Source organism: Oryctolagus cuniculus, chromosome 9 (genome assembly GCF_051225735.1).
Source record: "Oryctolagus cuniculus isolate XC-2025 breed Fujian yellow rabbit chromosome 9, ASM5122573v1, whole genome shotgun sequence".
Taxonomy (NCBI): domain Eukaryota; kingdom Metazoa; phylum Chordata; class Mammalia; order Lagomorpha; family Leporidae; genus Oryctolagus; species Oryctolagus cuniculus.
In genome coordinates, this window is record NC_142875.1 from 86,214,533 (window position 1) to 86,240,635 (window position 26,103).

The window sequence follows — 26,103 nt, forward strand, 5'->3', positions numbered from 1 at the left end:
GGAATACTGATATATGTGTAAAAAGTTATCTAATTTAAAACCTCAATAAGAAAATCTATGTATAATTATGGTTCTGTCATGACCACTGAAACATTTGAAAGTTCTCACAGCCAAACATGGATTTTAAAAATTGTCTAGTATAAAGAAAATCAACCTGAACATTTGCTTTCTAAATTTCAAAAACCTTGCAAATAACCCTACACAAATTATATTTTTCTCCCCACAAGTGGGCCTCTTCTATACTGGAATTTAAGAGGGTCAAAATAATTAACCTGGCATTATGAAAGGTAACCACATTACCTGATCAACAGTTATAGCAATGGAAATAGTTTAACTTCATTAAATAGTTTAATAGTTTAATGAAGTTACACTATTTCCACTTTTATGCTGTCTTGGATCAACCTAGTTACCTTCTGTATCAGAAGAAACTGCTATGGGTATGAATAATCATGCATTCTCCATGATTCATAAGAACATTACACGCCAAAGTGGTTTAAAACAACTTGTTTCTAGTAATATATCTCATTGGAAAGAATATAAAATGAAACTCATGTTTTTGAGTTCAAGTAGACAACTATCAAGGTTTTGACATATGAATACATTAAGAATAATATAACCTTCATTAAGCCTTCGATAATATAAAATTTGTATTTTAGAAAATATTCCAACAAAATCATAACCTGTCAAACAGGGCTTATACAAGAACACCTACTCATATATATGAATGCAATAAAATTATTCCTTTATGTAATCTACTGTAATTCTGAGACTTCAAATTCAGACCCATTTTTAACCCAGGTATTACAGTTAGTACAATTTGGTTTTTTTTGTTGTTGTTGTTGTTGTTTTTAATTTTTGACAGGCAGAGTGGACAGTGAGAGAGAGAGACAGAGAGAAAGGTCTTCCTTTGCCGTTGGTTCACCCTCCAATGGCCGCCGCTGCAGCCGGCGCATCGCGCTGATCCGATGGCAGGAGCCAGGAGCCAGGTGCTTTTCCTGGTCTCCTATGGAGTGCAGGGCCCAAGCACCTGGGCCATCCTCCACTGCACTCCCTGGCCATAGCAGAGAGCTGGCCTGGAAGAGGGGCAACCGGGACAGAATCCGGCGCCCCAACCGGGACTAGAACCCGGTGTGCCGGCGCCGCAAGGTGGAGGATTAGCCTATTGAGCCACGGCGCCGGCTTACAATTTGTTTTCTACATAGTAGTGCATTAAGTAACATAGGAAAAGGGTTTAAAATATATCTAACATATGATCCTCCTTTCTCAACAGCTGTCATTATATAATGATGTTTCTTGTTTTTTTCCAAAGAGGAATTCATCACCCTTGTCTCTCTACCCCATGCCCAAAAACCCAACTATTCCTAGGCTTTTCATTTTAGGTAGAAGAGATGTCCAAACATGTGCCATTATAAATATAAGGTTTTTTCAATAAATAGCCAGAGATTAAACTCTAAAGTACAACTATATATAACTATATAAAACTATATACATGATGATAATAACTGTATGTATGCATGTATGATGATGAAAAGACCCAAGGTATCACTATCATTATAAGCACAAGGACAAAAATGACATCTGAAGAGATGGCAGCAATAGAAAGCATGATAGTTTCACTGCCTAGAACATAAATTACAGCACTATCTCATCTGTAAGATAATTTTCAAATTTGAATTATCATTAACCCCATTAAATATGTTTTCAACTAAACATTTTAGAACTTATTTTTTATCACAAAATGCTCTCTGTACTAGGAATTCAATGGTGAATAAAATACATACTTATCCCTCAAAGAGAGAACATGATCTAGTAGGTAAGACAATATGTAACAAAACAGCTTATGATGATGTAACAATGAACATAAAATCAAGGTGCTAAATGCTTTCTGTAGAATACAGAAAAGTAACAGCCTGACAAATAAGGCAAATGCTTGGCAGTATTTTGAAGGAAACATAAGTGTGTCTAGACAAGAACAACCAGAGAGAGATGTATTATATGCTAGGGAAAGTGTATGTAAAGCATAAGGGCACTGTGATATTTGGAACAAATGACAGGTATTCAGTATATCATCAGATTAGGCTTGACTGCAAAAGACTGAAAGCAATAAAAAACATTTGTTTATACCCTGTACTTCAAACCATGGGCAAAGTGGAATTTCTGAAAGCTTATGAATGGGAAGATTTCATTTAGAAAGTAAGTAATATGGCAGTGTGGCAGAGAGATCAGGGAGCGAAATTACAAACAGGCAGACAAATCACTAAACTCTGGGAACAGTGTTAGTTAAGGTTTCTGTATCTCAGCACTTAAACACTTTAGGTAATTCTTTGCCCTGTGCATCGTGGGATGTTCATCATCATCCCTATCTTCCACACTAGATAACAGTAGCACCACTGTCCTAGTTGTGCCAACCAAAAAATGTCTCCAGATTGCGTTCTCGAGGTAAAGAGACACAAATGACTCTAAGTAAAGGATGTGAACTTGAGGCAATTACAACAGAAAGATGGAGTATGACTATAGAAAGAGCTGGTGGGTAAAATAACTACTGGCGATTAATGAAAAGAAGGGAACGAGGAAAAGGGAGAAGTCAAATGAAAAACGAAGAAATAAAAGGGGCAAACAAAACTGTAAGGGAAATGTTTACTTACTAAAGCTTTCTGAGTTCTATAAGGTCCAAGCCCCTCCTCTTCCTTTTCATTAGCTTCTAAAAATCCCTACCCAATCCTGAAAATGTAATAGTTTATTTTAAAAATAGCAAATTCCCTTGTTAATCCTATATAACTGATGGTCTGGTCAGCCCCATCTTGCTAGTTATAATGCAGTGGAAATACTTTAAAATGCCAATCCTCATAATAACCAGCTTTTCTACTCTACCTTCTATACATCAACTGTATACAACTTCCTGATAAAATATCCAACAGAGCCTATAACTAGCTTCTTTACTCCTCTTTCTCTCATACACACACACACACATACATTTTAAGTCTCAAAATAACTAAAGTGACTGGTTTTTATTTTTCTTCACAAAATCTAAATGAGCAACAAAATTAGATAGCTGTTGAAAAAAGTGTTATCCTTTGTATTGGTGATTAAAGAAACTTAGAGCTTGAACAAACATTTTTAAGGTTAAAAATTTTCAGAATGTATTCCAGAGTAGAGTTTGTCAAACTGTAATTTACAAACGAATCTTCTAGGGATGATACTAAAATAAATAATCTCTCATGGTAGACACTGAGGAAGGCCTGAGACTTTGCATATCTAAAGAGCTCCCAAGACTGAATGTGCTGCTGGTCTGATAAGGATACTTTGGGCAGTAAAGATCTTTAGAATGTCAGAGAAAATCTGGATAAGAAACAACTAGTGGTACAAACCTCCCAAGATGAAAAAGGATACAGCCTTAAGTCCGATACCTCAACTCCTTATATCTCTCTATCCCTTTGGAGTTTGACCTAAGCACTCTGTCTTTAAAACCACTACTCAAAGCCCACAAAACACTAGCTTTCCAAAAATGATTTTCCCATTCCATACCAGTTAATTTCTATGGTTTGAGATTAGGGGAAGTACGCTCTGATTCCTAACAAGTGAGTTAAGTCTCCAGACTCACTACGTCAAAGGAAAGACTAGCAATCTTAATTTAGAACTATTTTAGCTTTGTACCCTAAATGAACACATATTTACTGTGTTAATTCACTCAAGATTTCAGAATTGGCCTCTCTGACCTTCACAGAAATACAATCAACACTTGGAATTATTTTCTTCCTGAAAAAAGTTCACAGTCTAACTAAACAACTACCTATAAAAATCAGTGATTATACAGAAAATGTAGTTAAAGTTATCAAGTAACAAAGCGATATTCAAACTCTTTTGGTAATTTGAAAACAGCACCACCTCCAAAATGTCTCACAGCACCACTCACACATCATATACAATAATCTAATCATTAATAATGAGCCGGAGAAACAAACTTATCACAGGACAAATGTTTGCAATACCCTAAATTTTAAGAACCCTCTCTTAAAATCAAAAGCATAGTAACTGACATTCCTATAATGGCTGCTTCCTGGAAGGTAGTGTCCCACACAACGGTTTAGCCTCAGGATCCAGAGCTCCACCCAACAGAGTATTTCAACCCAGATGTATCTCAAGATCCCAACACCCTGACCTCAGTTTCAACACAGTTACTCTGTCTTAGTATCACTGCTTTTGATGCTGCCTGTTGAAGCAGAAGAACTAGAGATAAAATGGCATTTGGTGTGATCTTCAGCATTACAATCATTCATGCTTACTTGGGGGTATTCACACCAAATAGATATGGACAAGTACGACATTGAAGGGCCTCCTAAATCTAAACCTCACCCTGAAAACTTTTGTGATAATGCAGTTAAGTCTGAGCTCTGGTATCTGAAAGTTTCCAAGAGTAAAAACAGTATCTTCACATTCTTCTTTCCTATAAAATGGAAACAAATTACTATATATTAAAGAGAAAAACCAGGGGCTAGTGTCATGGCATAGTGGGTAAAGACACTGCCTGAAATGCCACTATCCCACATGGAAGCCAGTTCAAGTCCCAACTGCTTCACTTCCGATTCAGCTCCCTGCTAATGGCCTGGGAAAAGCAGTAGAAGGTAGCCCAAGTGTTTGGACCTCTCTGACCTACACGGGAGACCTAGCATAGGCCGCTGTGGCCGTCTGGAGAGAATCAGTGGATGTAAGAATCTCTGTCTCTCATCCTCCTTCCCTCTCTCATATTCTAACACTGACTTTCAAAATAAATAAATAAATCTTTTTTAAAAATTGAAAAAAGTCTTTTCTTTATATATATATATATATATATATATATATATATATATATAAAATAATGCACTAGGGGCCAGCACTGTGGCATAGCAGGTAAAGCCACTGCCTGCAATGCCGGCATTCCATATGGGTGCTGGTTCAAGACCCAGCTGCTCCATTTCCGATCCAGCTCTCTGCTATGGTCTGGGAAAGCAGTGGAAGATGGCCCAAGTCCTTAGGTCCCTGCACCCGCACAGGTGACCTGGAAGAAGCTCCTGGCTCCTGGCTTTGGACTGGCACAGCTCCGGCCATTGTGGCCAATTGGGGAGTGAACCAGCGGATGGAAGAACTTGCGCTTACACTCTCTTTGCCTCTCCTGTTTAACTCCGACTTTCAAATAAAATAAATAAATCTTTAAAAAAAGATGAAACTACTATGAAAAAGTTCATCTAAATTTACAGCAAAACATGATTAACATACATAAACATTTTTTAAAGTTCTGTTATGAGATCACTGAAGGAATATTATCTATGAAAACTTAATAAGCCTATAAAACACTAATTCTATTCTTCAAACTTCACAAGGCCACATTAATTTCTTTAAAAAAGAAAAAAAAATTTACTTATTTGAAAGGCAGAGTTATGGGGGGGAGGGGGAGTGGCAGAGGTAGGCAGAGAAGTATTCCATCCGCTGGTTCACTCCCCAAATGGCTGCAACAGCCGGAGCCAGGCCAGGAGTCAGAAGCTTCCTTCGCGTCTCTCATGTAGGTGCAGGGGCCCAAGCACCTGGGTCATCTTCTGCTGCTTTCCCAGTCCATTAGCAAGGAGCTGGATGGGAAGTGGAGCAGCCAGGACACAAACCAGCACCCATATGGACACTGGCACTGCAGGAAGTGGCTTAACCCTCTTGCTAGGCCACACCACTGGACCCCACATTTAATTTCTCAAGAACCGGAACATCAAAATGCAACTTTTTGTATTCTTTTGCTTCAGAATGCACCAGAATACAAAGTACGGAAAAATAAAATACCACATCAAAGTAATTAAAATAGAGTGAAAATGAATAAAGTTCTCTTTTTAAAGGTAAGTTATTTTCATAATAAACCATCAATTGTAATTATCAGTACATTTTTTTAAATCGCTGACCAAAAGTAATCATCATGCTAAAATGCTACTGCTTATTATCAAAAGGTGTCCTATTTAATTTACGTGTATACACTTTAGTTATATCTTGACACAGAGTATCTTCAGAAATTAAACTAAGATAGTTGTTAAACTAAGTTAATGAAAAATAATCTTACACACATGTAGAATCAGGTAAACATAAGCTTTAAAACTGCAGAATCGTAAGCAACAGAAAAATATACTAACCTTTGATAAACACAAGACATTATGCCAAGTGTTTTATATCTAATAATAGTTAATATGCACAATTCTATGAAACAGTGCCTATAATTAGAATGACTTTACAGATGATTAAAGTGAGTCTTAGAACATTACCACAACTTGCCTGTAATCTTACAACAAACCTAAGGTTGGACTCCAAAGATTCTATTCTTAACTGAATCTTGCCTGCTATTCAAGTGTATCTATTCTACATTCTATAATATTCTATCATTATTCTAGTTAAAACATCAGATGACCATATACAAACTCCTAAGTGAAGGCAAAACATCTGGTACAGCAGTTAAGATGCTGTTTGGGACACCTACATCCATATTGGAGTGTCAAGGATGGAGTCACCTCTACTTCAGATTCCAGCTGCCTGCTAATGTAGTTTGGGAGGCAGTAAAAATGGCTCAATTAATTGGGAGGCCCAGATTGAGTCCTAGCCTTCTGACTTTGGCCTGGTCCAACCTCAGCTGATATGGGCATTTGGGGAGTAAATCAGTGAATGTTTCTCTGAATCTAATTGGTACAAATGAAATCAGTAAGAACAGCTAGTGTCTTCATTCAAAGGCCCATGTGGGAGACCTGGATGAAATGCCTGCCTCCTAGCCTCAGCCTGGCTCAGCCCTGGATGGTGTTGCCATCTAGAGAGTGAACCAGGGCATGGAAGATCTCTGTCTTTCCCTCTAACTTTGACTTTCAAATAAATAATAAATAAACAAATTTTAAAAAAAAAAAATACAAGAACAACAAATTTGGGGGGATAAAATAGACTACATGGGTTTGGTTAAGGTAACCTTAAAACTTAGGCAAGAATGTGGATGAGAATTCTAAACCCACCTTTAATATTTCATTCCTTAAACCTACTTCTTAGAAAATAGGGACCAACAATCAGTAATGCCAAGCTCTTTTAGAAAAACTTTTTTTTGTTTGAAAGAGTTAGAGGGGGAGACAAAGAGAGAGAGATGGGTCTTCCATCCGCTGGTTCACTCTCCAAATGGCCACAATGGCTGGAACTGGCCAATTCAAAGCCAGGAGCCTGGAACTTCTTCCAGGTCTTCCACATGGGTGCAGGGGCCCAAACACTTGGGCCATCCTCCCACTGCTTTCCCAGCCCATTAGCAGAGAGCTGGATCAGAAGTGAAGCAGATGAGATTTGAACAGGTGTCCACATGGGATGCCAGCACTGATGATGGCAGCTTTACCCCCTATGCCACAGTGCCAGTCCAAATGCCAAGCTCTTACACTAGCTATTACACTTTGTAAATGCAAAGACCTGCATAGAGTATAAAGAAGCTAACCAACTAGTTGGCTGAGACTAGTTCCTAGGTCCAACTGGCGCATGCACTATGGTCTTACTAAACTATCATTATTAGTAACAAAGAACTCAAAATCCCCAAAAGGATAAAATGCCTATAGCCAAAAGTATTATAAAGAAAAGCTTTGTAAATTTCAGTTCACATGTAAATATAATGAACACCATACCACCACATACACTGGGGGAAAAAAAAGGCTTCTAAAACAAAATTTTTCATGAGCTATTAATACAACAGAAATCCTAATTCAGAAAAATCTCTTGATTCAACAAAAACAGGGGTCACTGCGCATAAAATACCAATTAAAATATATAGAGTACACAGTTGAATCACTCATGTGTAACGTTACAACAGAATTTGATCTGTTCTTCCCAAAGCATACTGTTATCTCAACACAATCCTGGAAAGTCACCCTGCAGTACTCTTAGCAGAAAGAAAATTAACCCTTTCAAAACTGAGTCCTTTATCAGCCATTTTGTTTTTAAATAAATTTCAATCTAATGTTACTTTTTTATTTTAAGGAAAGAACAGACTAAAATAGGAAAAACATTTAAGTCTTCTGGTTAAAAAGCAGAGAAGAGAAAGAATATAAGCCATTTACTATGGGAAGCTGATTTCTACAGACCATTAGCAATAAAAATAATAATGCATTCAAATAATTTTACTCAAAATTACCAACTCATCAGATTACAGCCTATTCATGTTATTTTGGCAAAGATGAGTTTAATATTGTATTCTTTTTAATGTATTTAATGCAAGAATATCAGTGTAAGCATGGTATTTTGAAACTTTGAAAACTGAAATTCAAGATCAAAATCAAAATGGGGAGAGACTTCAACATCTGATGGAAGAGGTTTGACTCTCGAATATGCAAAGAGCTCTTGAAATGAATTTAAAAGAACAGTCCAAAAGAAAAATGAACAAAGGAAATGAAACATACACCAAGGTCCAATAAACATAAAAATGAAATTCAATAGAATCAAATTTAAATGAAAATTTTTGGCCTATAAAAATCAAAGAAAAATTTTATATTCCAGTGTTTAAGAAAACCAGTATCTATGAGAAGGAATATAAATTTGTATAACTTTTGTGAAAGGTTGTCTGACAACCATCAAAATCTGTATTCTTGTTTAAAAAAACTGTGGTCATAGAAATTTACAATGAGATAATCACAGAAATAAGGGGAGGTAAAAGGTTAATTAACATTTTATTTCCTCCTCTCAGTATCACCAGTAGCCTCTACCCACTATCTCTTGGTTTTTCACCTTACAGAAGCTCAAGTCATCTTACCCCCTTCTCATGTTGTCCTTAGAGAGATTCTTGCTTTCCTCTTAAAGATGAATAAATATTATCTATGTTATTCTAGGTAAGTCATGTGATCTCTCAAAATTTTCACTTCCAAAAACAGGGCAAGATAGTACTTTTCTAAGAATTGGAGGGGGAGGGGTGATTAAAAGACATAAAACATTTAAGTTATGAAAGGATTATGTAAGTTTACCATATTATGTGAAACACAGAAAATCATCAATATAAATAAAAATAAAATGAAGTTTCCATATTTCTTGAACTACATTGCAAGAGGACCCCAGCTAGGGTCCAAAGTGAAGACATGTTTGAGAAGCTAACAGGAGGTTTTAGTGGGGACAAAGGCAAAAAATTAATATTAGAAGAGGAGGCAACCCAAACACCTCCAAGAAAAGGTGGACATATTCAGAGCAGCTATTCATTAGGCAATTTTAATACAGCCTGACCTAAAGTAAGCAGCAAGAGATATGTATCTAATAATAGTTAGCAGCTTCCAAGCAAGGCTTGGAACAACAATGCATTACCTACCTGCCAGTAACAGCTACCATTTACCAAGTACTTGTGTGCCAGGCAAGGTAGTTCATTTAGTATGCCACACAACTCTGCATAGTAAGTACTATATATTAGTATTCTCAATTTGCAAGTAAATAGCAGGTTTACTAAGTGAAGAAACGGGTTTTCAATTCTAACTTCCTGGCATCCAATTACAAATCCTAAAGTCTTAAGTAGTATCCAATACCAACAGGCTACTACTACTCTTACTGTTTGCTCTTTGAGAGACATAAAGTTCACTAAGAGGCTCTAAGCAAACTATATACAGGAACCATGCAGGAGTGCCCCCCTGCATAGGAACTTGAACTCCAGTAACTACTAGATATCAAAAGGGGAGGGAGCCACACATTAACTGCAGGTCTAAAACCACACCTACATGATGGCAGAGTACCCACCAGCACAGCATGGCAAGTGGAGGTAAAGAGAAGTTTAGTGACTGCAGGAGAGGAAAAATAGCTCTGAATATGTTTAGTTTGGAATTCTAAATATATTTTCCACAGAAACATTACTGTATAATATTCATGGGTAAAGGGTACTGATACAGCTTACTGGAAATCCAATTACTAAATAAAGTATTATTACTTTGAAAACATATATAAAGAACTTAAAAACAAAACAACTGTTTATGACATTCAGGACTGCAATTCTGATAGGCATAAAGGGCCTAACCTTCAAGCAATAGTAAGAAAGAATCTGTATTCCAAATTGTGCATACAATAATTCTACTGATTTCTTCAAATTTACCTTTCTCCACGAAAGAACTCTACAAATACTCTAGTTTGTTAGTCCATATTCTTTGCTAGAGTAAAAACATAAAAGTGATCTTTCAAAGACTTTCAAACAAAAACGCTACAAGAATTTTAAATGTCATTTGATCAGAAAATATAAAATATCTATCATAAGTTTTCTAATAGAAATGGTAGAGAAGAACATATGCTCTTAAGCTAGACAAGAGTACAAATCGGAACCAAAACTACACTCAAACAAGGAAGAAAGTACTATTACTGAAATTTTCTCTCATGCAGAATAATCCAGAACTGGACTTCCACCACCCATTTTCTCCTCATAAGCCATCAGCAGATGAGCCCACTTCCCTCATCCTAACAAAGAACTTTAAAATATGAAATAGAAGAAATAAATGTGAGATTTAAATCTGTGTCTCCCAACTCCAAAGAATTTAACTTGCTATTAAAGCCTTAAAAAAGTACAAGTATGTTAAATTATTATCCCACAATTTAAAATATAAAGCAAAAGCCCATAAAGCTACATACTGACTAAAATAAATCAACCAAAGAAGCATAAATGATGGGTACCAGATCCTTTTTATTTATTTATTTTTGCTTTATTGGGGTGAAGAAACTGAATAGAAAAGTCCTATAAAAATAAAATGGAAAAGTGAAGGGCAACAGCTCAGAAACATGAAAAGTGGGAAGAATGCAAGACAGAAATTCTGAAAACTGTTTGGTCTGGGATTTGCCTTAATCACGGACAGCCTTGCATAAAACTCACAGCTTAGCAAAAATCAATAACAAGACATTGTGGCACTAAATACTTCATTTATGATTGTCTATATTTCAACATCTAACTTTGTTAAAAAGACACTCTGTTCCCAAAAGATGTATTAACTGAAATGTTTATTGCTTGCCTGGATCAATTTGTAATTCATGAAGTCTCTCAATCTTTTTCTTCCCCTACCAATATTTCCATACCAGTGTTCAACTTTATCTACTGCCGTGGGGGATGGGGGCTTAACTCTCCTACAGAACGTAAAGCTGTGATTCAATTTCTTAACCACCACCCTTGGCCAAGAATTATACAAATTTTGAAATAATGGTTATTTTTTACCTCAAATTATATATTTCTAATGTCAAACATCAACATAAACAACCACTCTTAAAGGTTTTTCCTATACATCATGGTCCAATAATTATGTAAAATAAACAAAACAATGATCACATATTTGGATGTCACATTATTATCAAACTGTTAGAGAAATGTCTAAATGTTTGCTTTCAATTGTTTGTGTCCTCACAGACAGTAAGAAATAATGCATGGACTAGCAATGGTCACTTGACACACAATAAGTAGCAGTGCCCTAGGACATATATTCATAGTACAGAGCTCTTCAGAAAGTTCCTCACATGTCTTACAAAATTAATACAGCCCTTGACATCCCACATATTAAGTAAAGCTACTAAAGCTGTCACCCATATCTTCTTAGTTTATCTATCTCAGAAAGTAGACTAAGAATTTATAGATGCTTCTACCTATACTACATATAATCAAGCATACATTCTCCCCAGGTGTTCCTCACCCTCAAACACCCCATTGAAAACAACTTCTCTCTATAAATTGTTTAGTATCTAGAGAATTCTCTACCACCTAGCAATTACCAGATGGTTAAGTTGGCACTAATTAGTATGCTGCTATGCAAATGTATCTAGCAAGTTCACATATGGTCTCAAATTGGAGGAAATCAGTTCTTTTCAATTTTCCATACAGCACAAAGTAAAGATACCTGACTGCTCTGAACTCAAAAATGTCACAGAACTTCATAGGCAAAAAGCAGCACATATGGCCAGGGACTGACCCAATGTGATTTTTATTAAATGATTTACCTCAATGGTTATGAAAGAATGGTAAGTTACAGCCTAACTCACTGTTCTCCAACATCATTATGAGGTAAAATGCTACTAATTAATCATTCTAGCCTATTTGATAAACCTGGAATTATATATTTACATAATCTTTAGTTAATTCCACTTTGTCATTAAACAGACACTATGAATTACTACAACGAAAAAAAAATAGGCAGTCCCATATGACTTCACTTTATAACGTATAACATGAAATACTCTTATGCCAAGAGTGTTTCTAACATGAAGATGTTTCAAACCTCCTCAAATCAACCATTAACAATTTTAAAAATATATGAAACCTGTATCCACATACATTCCTATATAGATAGCCCACAACTGGAAAAACTTTCCATGTTACTAAACTACATATTATTTCAAATGTAAATGACAAGAAAATATGGTTCTTTAAAGTTGTATGAATACAAGAACCATGAATTTCTAGGTAGAAACCAACATGTGAATGCTTTTACTTTATACAATCATTGAGCTTTAGAGAAAAAAGATACACAGCAACTACTAGAGCCATTTAAACACAGAAGATTATAGTCTAGAAAGATGGCATAAGGTCACAAAGTTAGAGATGCAAGTACTCAAAAAAATCACATCATGGGGTGGGCATTGTCACACAGCAAGTCAAGTCACCACTTGGGACAGCTGCATCCCATACTGGAGTCCCTGATTTGAGTACCAGCTACTCTGCGCTACCAAGCTTCCTGCTAGTGTACCTGGGAGATCATATATATTGGGTTAATATGGCAGACACAGGATGGAGTATCTGGCTCCTAACTTCAGTCTGCCCTTAGCCCCAGCTGTTGTGAGCTTTTGGTGAATGAACCAGCAGATCGAAGGTTATCTCCCCACTACCTGTCCCCCCATCATTCACTTGTTAAAATAAATTTTTTAAAAATCACAGCAGAGTGCTCATTTCACTGTTAGTCTGCTTCCATTAAGATATAGTCTAGTATCTCTTCAAATGTTAACATTTATAGTAATATTTCCTTTCACTATTTTCCTTTAAGATACACACACACACACACACACACACAGCTTCTCTTTTTGAGTATCCAATGATTTTTAATATTTTTTCAAAAATAACTCTTAATAGCTCTAAATCATGCCTTTCAACTTTAAGATATATTACACCAACCCCACATATTAGGAATACTTTAAGTATTCATTTACTTTCTGTGTGTACATGAGAAATGCCAATGTTACTATTTTAAAATGAGGAAAAGCCATTAGGAGGACCCCAAAAAACTTAAAGGACTTTCTATTTCCCCTAAATAGCTCCAGATATTTGATTTCCAAGTTTTCACCTGCTTTTCAGCATTTTATTGTTTACTTTCATATTAACAGGCTTTCTCAATTGTCATTGAGTCTGCTTATATCCAATTCTGGTGCACCTCTGGCATACAGATTTACAAGTTACATATGACAAAAAAGGTATTTAAAGTAAGAGTAAATTTATTCTTGGTGAGTGCCTTTAAGAAAATCTATAAAATCAAATCTATATGCTCTAATCTATCAAGTCTAATTACTTACAAACATTTTATAATTCTTTTTTGTTCACATCCATATCTTAAAACGGAGATAAAAGTACATGAAATGTTAATGTAATTTATACTGTCCATGTAATTTCTTCTTGAGAACATCTAGTCTTCCTGATTTTTTTTTTAAATCACTGTAGTGAGGTAAGCCTGGTTTGTAAAAAGCTGTGTATTTAATGCATACAACTCAATGAGTTTGGGGTTACACATATACCATAAACCATCACCACCATCGTCTTCCTAAATTTCATTTTATAATACCACCCTCTGATCAGATCCTTTGTGAAAGCATCTGATCATTTTTCCTAAAATGAATATTCTTTTATTTCTTGCCTCTCTTTATAACAAAAGAAAATGGAATAATTTTTCTAACTTTAAACTCCATGAAGATTTACAACCCCCAGAATATCTTCAGGTGCTTCTGATCCTAACCACCTTCTTTAGATTATTATGTATTACAAGATTTTCACAAAAACTCAAAAGCATCAAGCTATTTACCAAAACTTGTCAGAAATCAGTCCTTATAGCATACTTCCAAAGTCTATATATGGTCTATTAAACTCAATTCTAAATAAAATTCAATTAAATGTCTAACATGAAGACATTTTAAACAGTTGGGCCAATTACAAAAATTGAAACCTTTAAGTTTGCCTTGTAATGAGGAATTTAAATAATCTTTGAAATTTAGGCAAAGCAATCAGAAAATAAAGTTAAAACATTATTTACATACCTATAATGGCTCACACTGTTGATAACTACAACATTAAATTAGATCTTATCTTAAATATAGAGCCCATTAAGAAAGAAAATAAACAAAAGCAGGATTATCCCTTCACATAAAACCTACTACATGCACAGAGTTCAAATATAATTCCATACCAAAAAAGATAGAAAGGGGATAAGCAAAAAGGCAAAAAATAAAACCCAAAACATTGTTTTCTCCACACACTTATGAAATTGATACTACATAGGTAACAATCCTAATATCACCTCTAAATTCCCAGTACTTTCACTCAAATTTCAATGTCACCCACCTTTCTTCTCTGAGAGATGTTGAGGGCACCAAAGTCATTAAACAAGGATGAAGCAGGTGAAGTTAGAGGATCTGGAAGGTAAGTTACATAAGTTTCCATACAGATAATTTAGGCGACCCATAAATCTAATAAATGTTTAACTTGATATTAGCTATAATAGTAACAAAAATTATTTACCACAATTTCAGTGCCTTAATCAGTGGCTATTCAAATTACTTGTAATTTCTAAGTAAATGAAACATAAATTGCTGAATACTTAATTCAGCCAGTACTCAATACACACTTATTCAGAAGCTACCTGAATTAGCATGCATCTATTTGATAAGAACCAAAAGAAAAATCTAATAGAGAAAAAAGTATCTCAACCATGTTATTTGGAGTAGGTTTACATAGAAGTGAGTCTACCTATAATAAGTAAATGTATTCTTATAGCCCAATCCTAAGAATTTAAAAAAAAAAAAAAAAAAAAAAAAAAAAAAAGGAGGCAGTCAACCATACTCAGAGATCTAGACTTGGATTTAAACATATTGGCAAGGTTTTAAAATCATGTACTCTATTTTATAATTTTATCTCAAGAAATCTTGATATTCTTACTAAAATGACAAGGTAAATTACTAAGTTTTTAAAGATGGAAATATTAAATGTTTCATAACACAAATATGAAATTCAAGCATTTTAGAGATTCATAGTTTCAATACTCTGCAGGCAGAAGTTAAAAACACAATTATATCTCACTTTACAAATCTGAAAGGGTACGCATGAGATCCATGGAAATAATTTTCATCTCGAAACTTTATTATCTATAAAGTCCTTACAAATATATTAAATGTCCTCAGTTAAAGAATCTTAGGTGTCGGTGTAGCAGGTATAGCCTCTGCCTGCAATGCTGGCATCCCATTATGGGCACTAGTTTGTGTCCAATGTTCCACTTTCCATCCAGCTCTCTGCTAATAGTCTCGGAGAAGCAGTGGAAGACAGCCCAAGTGTTTGTTCCCCTGCACCCACATGGGAGACCAGGAGGAAGCTCTTGGCTTAGGCCAGGCCCAGCTCTGACCACTGTGTCCATCTGGGGAATGAACCAGCAGATGGAACATCTATCTCTCTCCCTCTAACTCTTTCAGAAAAATAAATAAATCCTAAAAAAAAAAAAAAAAAGAGGAATCCTGATCTTCTCACTATGCAGTAGAAACTATTATTAAATTTTTCTACCTTCTCCCTAGTCCTAGACTGTCATAATCTAGCCCTTCATTAGAATTAGCATGAATTTAAAATTAAATCAGAAGAAACTAAAAAAGCAGGAAACAAAATATTTTTATATAATTTATACATTGAAGGCACCTGTAAATAGGACATTATTAATCCTTTATGCTACATCTGATAGCATTTTGAAATCGGCATTTGAATTCCAAGGAAATACTAAATCTATATAATGCTACAACTTATTTTCTAACAATTTTACTTAATATTAAAATGTTCAAATTTCCTAATGATGGAAATTTGATATACTACCACAAAACAGCTATAACAAGAAGCAGTAAACACACAGGCTCTTATTCTAACATATCACTATACTGACACTCAACTGTTACAAGTATTTTAAAAATTATCCTTTAATATTTTTAAATATAGCAAAATACCTCAAAATTCTGAATCAAGTCTTAAAAATATTCATAATCTGAAGTAATAATTCCATTTCTTGAGATGCAACTCCATAGGTTACTAACTCGATAGGTTCACATAGTAGTTAAGATGTAACTCAATAGTTACATAGTTAAACATAGTTAACATGTAATTCAATAGGTTAACAACTCAAAAGGTTCACATAGTACACTGGAATATAACAGTTTAAAGAAAGTAGTTAAATGAACTATGAAAATAACAATGGAATTGAGTTTATAGTGATGAAGAAAACATTTAAAGATATATTTATATGATTCTAATTATTAAGTATATATTAATATACACAAAAAGTAAGGTATCTAAGTTTTAATAGTTATCTCTGAGCAGGGTGATAATAGATTATATACTCTTTTTTAAGCTTATTCACAATTTTTCAAAATTTCTACAATGAGCATATCGATTCCAGAGTAAGTGTGTACACACACACACACACACACACACACACGCAAAAGGAACCAGGGTCTTACCATGGCCTGTATATGGCTTGGCACTGTCATTTAGAAGGCTTGGGGAGCTGCTACTATTAGTCATTCTCTGAAAAATAAAATATGTATACACATTATCACTGAAGAATACAGAATTAAAAGTATTCAACAAATTAAAACTGACCACCAATGTTTCTTACCCTCCACCCACCCATTACTGACAAAAACTTATCTTCTGATAAATACTGCTGTTTGTATTACAACTATCTGCAGAAACTTCCAAAGACTCCTACAATGCATGAAATGAAAATTTTACTCACTAGCTAGGTATCTAAAGCCAAAGTTACAGATCTAACTGGAACTGTTCTTCCATAACTTATTAGCTTGGGTAAAACAAATAACCATTTTGCTTATCCAAAGAATATGAATTCCAATATCCATGCAAGAGGATATAAAGTGATTATGTATAATCAATAAACGCTCTAATATCTTCATTCAATTTGTATTATCCCATTATTTGTATTAGATATTATCTTCATTCAATTTGTATTTGTATAACACCTTATGGAGCTTATAAAATTAGGCTATTTTCTTTTCTCTAAATAAGTTCCATGCTTTCTTGACTCACTCCATAGTCTCTAATGGCCTCTCCATCCTGGAAGGTCCCTCATCCAATGCCCACAAATCTTTGTCTCATATATAACATCTAACTCAATGCCTTTGGAAGTAGAAATTAAGAAATCCCAACTACAGGTTGAATTCTACAATCCTGAACTTGCATTTCCTTTTTATTTTTAAAATTTATTTATTTGGAAGAAGAGTCACAGTGGGACGGACAAGGACACACACACACACACACACACACACTTCTATCCACTGGTTCACACCCTAAATGGCTGCAAAGGCCGGAGCTGTGTCAGGCTGAAGCCAGGAGCCAAGAGCTTCGTCCAGGTTACCACACAGGTGCAAGGGGCCAGGCACTCTGGCCATTCTTCTGCTGCTTTCCCAAACACATTAGTAGGGAGCTGGCACATACATGGGGTGCCAGTGATGCAGGCAGCTGTTTTACCCAATATGCCACAATGTCAGCCTATACATTCAATTTATTTATCAATTTATGTATAATTAGAAGAAAGGAATTAGAGTTAAGTTCTTGAGGCGATTTGTGTGTGTGTGTGTGTGTACATAAGAAAACTGTACCTGAAATCACAACAGTTCAAATAAAGGTATAAACTGTTCATTTAAAAATCAACCATTTCTGTATATGGATATGCATATTTACTTATTTGCTTACAGTACAAATTACTCTTAGGATTCTATCTACGTGAAAATTTAGCTTTCACAAAAATAAAAGTTAAGTAGGGGCGGCAGTGTGGAGTAATGAGTAAAGCCGCCGCCTGCAGTGCCAGCATCCCATATGGGTGCCGGTTCAAGTCCTGGCTACTCCACTTGCAATCCAGCTCTCTCCTATGGCCTGAGAAAGCAGTGGAAGCAGGCCCAAGTACTTGGGCCCCTGCACCTGTGTGGAAGACCCGCAAGAAGCTCCAAGGTCCTGGCTTCAGATTGGCCCAGCTCCAGCCATTGAGGCCTTTTGGATAGTGAACCGGTAGATGGAAGATATCTCTGCCTCTCCTCTCTTTCTGTAACTCTGAATTTCAAATAAATAAATCTTTTAAAAACAAAAAAATAAATAAAAGAATAAAAGTTAAAATCAGAGGCAGAGCTTGTGGTACAGTGAGCTAAGGCACCACTTGGAACACCCACATCGCAGTGGAGTGCTGGGATCAATTTCCACTTGCCTCTGCTTCCAAACCAAACTCTTTGCTAACATACCAAGATAGCCCAAAACACTGTGTTCCTGCCACCCATATGAGAGACCCAGATGGAGTTCATGGCTCCTGGCTTCAGCCTTGCCAAACCCTTACTGCTGCAGGCATTTGGGGAGTAACTAGTGAATGCAAGATATCTCTGCCTGTCTCTCTGTCTCTCTCTCTGTCTCTCTCTCTCTGTCTCTCTCTCTCTTTCTATCCGTGTCACTCTGTTTTAGAGAAAGAGGAACAGAATGGAACAGCATGGGAGGGAGGGGGGGAGAAGGAAGGAAGGTTGATTATGAAAGGTTAAAATCATTCAAAAAAAGCACTGGCTGGGGATGGCACTATGGTGCAGCGGGTTAACACCCTGGCCTGAAACGCCGGCATCCTACATGGGCACCAGTTCCAGTCCCAGGTACTCTCCCTCCGATCCAGCTCTCTGCTATGGCCTGGGAAAGCAGAAGATGGCCCAAGTCCTTGGGCCCCTGCACCCATATGGGAGACCCAGAGGAAGCTCCTGGCTTCGGATCGGCACAGCTCCAGCCGTTGCAGCCAATTGGGGAGTGAAGCAGCAGATGGAAGACCTCTCTCTGCCTCTGCTTCTCTGTGTAACTCTGACTCTCAAATAAACAAATCTTAAAAAAAAAAAAAAAAAAAAACTGGCATCCTATAGATTCTTAAAATCAGTCCAACTTGAAATGTAAAAATTAAACCCTCTTGAACCAATGGCAAAGGAAGATCTTTCTCTCTGTCTCTCTCACTGTCCACTCTGCCTGTCAATAAAAAAAAATTAAACCCTCTTGTGTTTAAAAGGCCTACTGTAATTATGAATAGGCTGACTTGTGGTGCATTGCAGTGGCAAGACAAGACAGTATGGTGCCAGCACTGTGGCACAGAGGGTAAAGCCACTGCCTGCAGTGCCGGTATCCCATATGGACGCCAGTTCGAATCCTGGATGCTCCACTTCCGATCCAGCTCTCTGCTATGACCTTGGAAAGCAGTAGAAGATGGCCCAAGTCCATGGGCCCTGCTACCCACGTGGGACTACCCAGAGGAACTTCCTGGCTCCTGCCTTCAGATCAGTGCAGCTTCAGCCATTGCAGCCAGCTAGGAATAATAACCAATAATAATAACCAGCAGGGCCGGCACCGCGGCTCACTAGGCTAATCCTCCGCCTAGCGGCGCCGGCACACCGGGTTCTAGTCCCGGTTGGGGCGCCGGATTCTGTCCCGGTTGCCCCTCTTCCAGGCCAGCTCTCTGCTGTGGCCAGGGAGTGCAGTGGAGGATGGCCCAGGTGCTTGGGCCCTGCACCCCATGGGAGACCAGGAAAAGCACCTGGCTCCTGGCTCCTGCCATCGGATCAGCGCGGTGCGCCGGCTGCAGCGGCGGCCATTGGAGGGTGAACCAAGGGCAAAGGAAGACCTTTCTCTCTGTCTCTCTCTCTCACTGTCCACTCTGCCTGTCAAAAAAAAAAAAAAAAAAAAAAGACGGAAAAAAAAAAATAATAACCAGCAGATGGAAGACCTCTCTCTCTCTCTGCCTCTCCTTCTCTGTGTAACTCTTTCGAGTAAATAAATAAATCATTAAAAAAAAGACAATACACTGCCTTCACTGTTGGTATATGCCAATTTTCCAATTAGTAACACTAGAAATTTTCTAATTTTTCAAATTCTTGCCACATCAATCTACAAAAATGTGAACAAAAAAATCCTCAATATTACATGCAGATAAACAAAGAAAAAGCAAATAGGTAAAAATAAAATGGGTAAAAAAAAATTCAAAGACATCTTTAACATACAAGATCTCTCAAGTACCATGGCTTTAAATTTAACACTTTAGGGGCCGGCGTTGTGGCGTAGCAGGTAAAGCCGCCATCTGTGATGCCAGCATCCCATATGGGCACTGGTTCATGTCATAGATGTTTCTTTCCTGAAAGAAACATCTCTCTACTGTGCCTGGGAAAGCAGTAGAGGACAGCCCAAGCATCTGGGCCCCTACACCCATGTGGGAGACTCAGAAGGAGCTCCTGGCTCCTGGCTGCAGCCTGGCACAGCCGTAGCCACTGTGGCCATCCAGAGAGTGAACCAGCAGATGGAAGATTTGATTCTCACTCTCTGTAACTCTACCTTTCAAATAAAAATATACATAAATCTTTTTAAGAAGTAATAAAATAAATTTAACACTATAAACATTAAATAAAATAAAGCTAGCAAGATGCCTCTAAATATAAAGAATATTCTTAAGGACACATAGGAAATTGGTTAACTAGCAATGGTAGCTGCCTCTAAGGTTAAAAGAATGGGTGATGATCTGGTAGTAGAGACTGATTTGTAATTCAGACCTTTCATAACACATACATGTATTATCTACTCCAAAATCACATTAAGGGGCAGGCATTCCATATCTGAGATACCAGTTAATATACACACATCCCATATGGGAGTGCCTGGGTTCAAGTCCTGACTTAGATTCCCTATTCCAGCTTCCTAGTAATGTAGAGCCCAAGAGGCAGTAGGTAAGAGCTCAGTTCCTGGCTCTGGGCTTGGGCCTTTTACCAGCAGAAGGATGTTTTTGTTCTCATTCTCATTTTCTCTTTCTCCCCACCAACTCTACTAATTAAAAGAAATAAAATTTAAAATTGTTAACTACTACCAAAATATACATACAAAATACAAAGAGTGGAACAAGTCTTTATCTTCCCACTACACACCCCAGGCTCATCTTCCAAACCACAATACCTACAGCCTCCCACTGATTCTAACTCTATAGGAAATGGCTTACCTATACTTCACACACCTCATCACCTAAACTCTCACCTCCCACTCAACAAATTTAGGAATAAACGAGGACTCCAGATAATCTGCAGCCCCAGAATAAACTTCAGTGTGTCGTGCAATATAAATTCATACTAAGGATACCTGCATCAAGGGATATTTTGTTTCTACAGGGCTTCCAAATCCATTGACTCCAATAAAGCTGGTGCTGAAATAGGAATCTGTGATACTTGAATCAGTTAAAGCACTTCCATCCATTCCAGGAACTGAAAGAGAAGAAAAAAATCCAAGTATTTAAAATTATTCAAAAGGACAAAACACAAATTTTTGTATTCTTAATAAGTTTAACATCTCAAATCCCTGAACACTTTTATTTACCAGTTCATAATTAAAAGAATTCAAATAAAATTGGCTAAGTTCTAAAAATTAAACCATGTTAAAGTTGACAATTTCTACCCACAGAAATAGTAATTTATTTTGTATTAATCAGCTAATAGCCACCAAGCACAATACAAAAGAATCCACTCTTGCATTTCTAGCTTTCAATCCAGTTCTCTTCAACAAAGGAACAGGAGAATATAAACCACTGCAATTTCTCCTGTGAATCATTCTATGTTAAACAGAGGTGAACTTCTCTAGATTGGTTCTCACAAGACCCTTTTTGACAGAGACCAGAAGTCTCATTCTAACTCATAATTTGGGGAGGAAAATTCTGCAGCAGTAACAAGGAGACAGAGTCCAGGAACACTGACAGCTGTCTACTACTTTCTGGACAGGATAATATAGGTTTATAAAGCTAGTAGGGCTTGTACTCTTGTCAACAAAGTATTGGACAATTTGTTTCAGATGCTACTGAGTACTGGGATGGTTGAGTACTGTTGGCTAAGTACAGAGCCTTATCCCTCACCTAGAAGCTGAGCTGTAGCTCTGCCCTTCACTGAGCAAAGCCACTGAGAAGACCCTATACCTCCCTACAAAGAAGCAAGCTTGGAAAAATGCTCACAAAAGGATGCAGGGTATCCCTGGAAAACAATCTGAGGTAATTTTATGCTCTTCATTGAGTTTTATTTCCCAAAATATTCACAATGAAAATGTACTAATTTTATAACTACAGAAACATTATTGTTTAATAACTTATATCTTAAATTAGTGATTACAACTCCACATGTGGGTAAAGAAAATAATCCAAAGCCCTGAATATTTATATACAACTTTTATACAAATTTTATTAGACAAATTTATACAGGTTGATATATGCATAAAAATTAAAAGTATTCATTTAATAAGAAATCAAAAACAATGTGAAATGTCCAACAACAGAATAAGTAACTTCCAATATACTGGTTGAGGAACTATTATGAAAGAACTAAAGATCTTAGCAATTAATATCTAGAATTGTTTAACATATTCTAACAAGGGGCCGGTATTGTATGAGGGTTAAATCATCGCCTGCAACAGCGGCGTCCCGTATGGGCACCAGTTCAGGTCCCAGCTGCTCCCCTTTTGATTCAGCTCTCTGCTAATCTACTTGGCAAAGCAGTTGAGAATGACCGGAGTCCTTGGGCCCCGGCACCCACAAGGAAGACCTGGATGAAGCTCCTGGCTCCTGTCTTTGGCCTGTCACGGCCCCCCCCCCACAATGTGGCTATCCGGAGAGTGAACCAGCTGAGTCTGTCTCTCTATAATTCTGCCTCTAAAATAAAATATTTCAACAAAGAAAAACAAAAACTGAGAGCACTGTTGATATCTGGGTAACAGAGGATCATACTACCCTCTACTGTTATGGAAGTTTAATTTTTCCATGATAAAACATGGTAGGAACTAAGGATGAGATTAATAGTGTCTGCGATGTGAAAGAACTATGTAGTTTATTTTTGACTCAAGCTCCTAGCAAAGGTCCCCTAAAACCCCTGTAACTTCCTAAGTGATAGGATACCAGGAGCAATTTTTGTTCTAATACTTGGTCTTTGACGCCATGCCTGATACAGGCCTCCTCCTAAATTTCTAGGAATTTCATGGGTAATAGAAGCAGTTTCTGTTCTACTGAAGTGATTCTTGGTGAGTTTCTAGATAAGGAATGGTCACCAGAAAACCATGCCATGATTACAGACTTGGAACATTGAGCCCACTTGTCTTCCAGGTAGTGGAGAAGGGCTGGAGATTAAGTTAATAATCAATCATACCTAAAAGACTCCATAAAAACCCCTGACCTAGGAGGCCAGGCTTGTGGTGCGTGATAAATACATCCAAAAACAAAGAGCGGCACATCCAACTCCAAGGGACAGAAGTTCCTATGCTCAGGACTCATGGAGACTACAGTTTACCTACCTCTTCTTCTGGTTATTCATCCTCCCTTATAATAAACCAGTAAACTTGCTTCCCTAGTTCTATGGTCTATCTTGTAAATTACCAAACCTGAAGAGGGAATCATGGGAACCACCAATATACAGCAAGGCAGAGAAATGTGTTATAACCTGGGGACCCATTATTTGCAACTAGCATCTAAAGTTGGGGGCAATCTTTTGATACTGAGCCCTTAACCTAAGAGGTTCATACTAACTCCAAGTAGTGTCATAACTGAATTGGAGGACACCTAGGTGATAGGGGAGGAAAAATCCACACATTTGTTGTCAGATGTATAGGAGTACAGGAGAGAGAAAACAGGAGCTATTTTTATTTTTATTCATTTTAAGTATAATAACAATTTAAAATGTGAAAAAGAAATACATTTTATTTATTTATTTTTATTTATTTATTTATTTATTTTGACAGGCAGAGTGGACAGCGAAAGAGAGAGAGACAGAAAGGTCTTCCTTTGCCCTTGGTTCACCCTCCAATGGCCGCCACGGCCGGCACGCTGCAGCTGGCGCACCGCGCTGATCCGATGGCAGGAGCCATCCTGGTCTCCCATGGGGTCAGGGCCCAAGTACTTGGGCCGTCCTCCACTGCACTCCCTGGCCACAGCAGAGAGCTGGCCTGGAAGAAGGGCAACCGGGACAGAATCCGGCGCCCCTACATTTTATTTATACTATGATAACGATGTGGGATTCCAGATATATACACACAGAAAATAAGACTGAAGAAATATGCCAAAATGTTAATCTGGGGTTACTTAGTTGATTGAAAGGAAGAGGTTTAATCTTTTCTCTTTTGACTTTTCTAGTAATTATTTTGAGAATAATGATACAATAATATCCAATAGAGGAGAGAAGTCCCTCTATTCCACCAAAACCCTTATGGCATCCACTCTTTATTCTTCTGCTAATAAAACAGATCAATCACTACAACTCCAGACTCAAAATTTCGTGTAACAGCATTTTTACTTCCAAAGCTTTTTGTCTCAAATGTTTATTATTCCAAATGTTTTTTACCTTTCATTTCAAACCCAATTTTCTCTTTTCTTTATATTTTATACAAACCAATGCAACAGAATGTTTAGTAAACATATTAGAATTTAACTACTAATGGTCAGCGTATTACTTTACTTAATAGGTAAGCCAAAACGCACCATCATGAAGCAGAGCGCGGCTCTCCTCAAACAAGGAACCTGATAAGGGCTAGGCAGAGAATCAGTGAGGGACAAGGAACTAAAGACTGCTAATGCCCATCCTATAAAAAAGACTCCAGCCTGGGTAGAGGAAATTCTCCCTTATGAGGTTCCCTGCACTCGTGTTTTAAGTGTGTACTATCAATCTACCTTTCAATAAATCCTGCTTTTTTATTCACCTCTATCTGCATCTCCCAGTTGTATTCTTACACATGGAAAGACGAGAACCTGGACTAAAGCTAGCTGGGGCTATGTTGCTCGGCAAACTGTAATCCAGGGTTCTCTATCCCCACAAAAAATCTACAAATGCCTTGATCATAAATTTCTTACTCTTCCAGTTGTGCGAAATAAATTCTGTTCTTTATAAAGATAAGAAACTGGTACCACTAAGTGGCGTATTGTCATAACAAATACCTAAAAATGTGGAAGCAGCTTTGGACTGAAAAACGAGTAGAGGCCAGACCCTAAAAAGCAATCCTGCTGAGAACTCAGAAGAAAATAGCTATAGAGAAAAGTCACAGACTTTCTCAGAGATTATTTAAGTGGTGGGGGTCAAAATGTTGGTACAAATGTATAGTAAAGGCTGTTCTGATGAAGTCTTAGGCAAAAATGAGAAACATGTATTAGAAACTAGCAGAGAGGACATCACTGTTATAAAAGTGACAATGGGGACCAGCGCCATGGCTTAGTGGGTAAAGCTGCTGCCTTGCTCCACTTCCAATCCAGCTCTCTGCTATGGCCTGGGAAAGCAGTAGAAGATGGCCCAAGCGCTTGGGTTCCTGCACCCACATGGGAGACCCAGAAGAAGCTCCCGCCTCCTGGCTTTGGATCAGCACAGCTCCAGCCGTTAGCAGCCATCTGGGGAGTGAACCAGTGGATGGAAGACCTCTCTCTCTCTCTCTCTCTTCCTCTGTCTATAACTCGACCTCTCAAATAAATAAATCTTTAAAAAAATAAAGTGACAATAAACTTACTCAACTGTGTCTGTCTTAGTGTTCTGTGGTGACAGAACTTCTCATAAATGAACTAGCATATTTGGTGGAAATCTCTAAGATTTGAAGTTGTTGCATGGATTCTCTTTATGAGAAGAATGAATTAAAAATGATATTTAGGGGCTGCCATTGTGGTGAAGAGGATCAGTCACATCCTGGCTGCTCCACTTTCAACCCAGCTGCCCATTAATGGCCTAGGAGAAGCAGGGGAAGCTGCCCAAGTATTTGGGCTCCCATGCCCATGTGCAAGACCCAGTTGAAAGCTCCTAGGCTCCTGGCTTCAGTCTGGCCCAGATCCAGCTGTTGCAACCATCTGGGCA

The 26,103-nt window shown here is 37.3% G+C and overlaps 1 protein-coding gene across 14 annotated transcripts in view; it reads right to left on the bottom strand.

The window, feature by feature from the left end:
- Positions 1-26,103, bottom strand: part of PAN3 (poly(A) specific ribonuclease subunit PAN3) — a 153,145-nt gene that overhangs the window by 104,573 nt on the left and 22,469 nt on the right. For 13 of the 14 annotated variants that reach the window (XM_051834118.3, XM_008275215.5, XM_089304285.1 and 10 more), the window contains 3 exons: positions 21,389-21,510; positions 16,702-16,768; positions 14,555-14,625 (listed from right to left, as the gene is read on the bottom strand). In XM_051834118.3, the coding sequence (XP_051690078.1) occupies positions 14,555-14,625; positions 16,702-16,768; positions 21,389-21,510 (260 nt within the window). Of the gene's footprint in view, positions 1-14,554; positions 14,626-16,701; positions 16,769-21,388; positions 21,511-26,103 lie in introns of those variants that run through there. The other variant, XM_089304284.1, reaches the window with a different exon arrangement.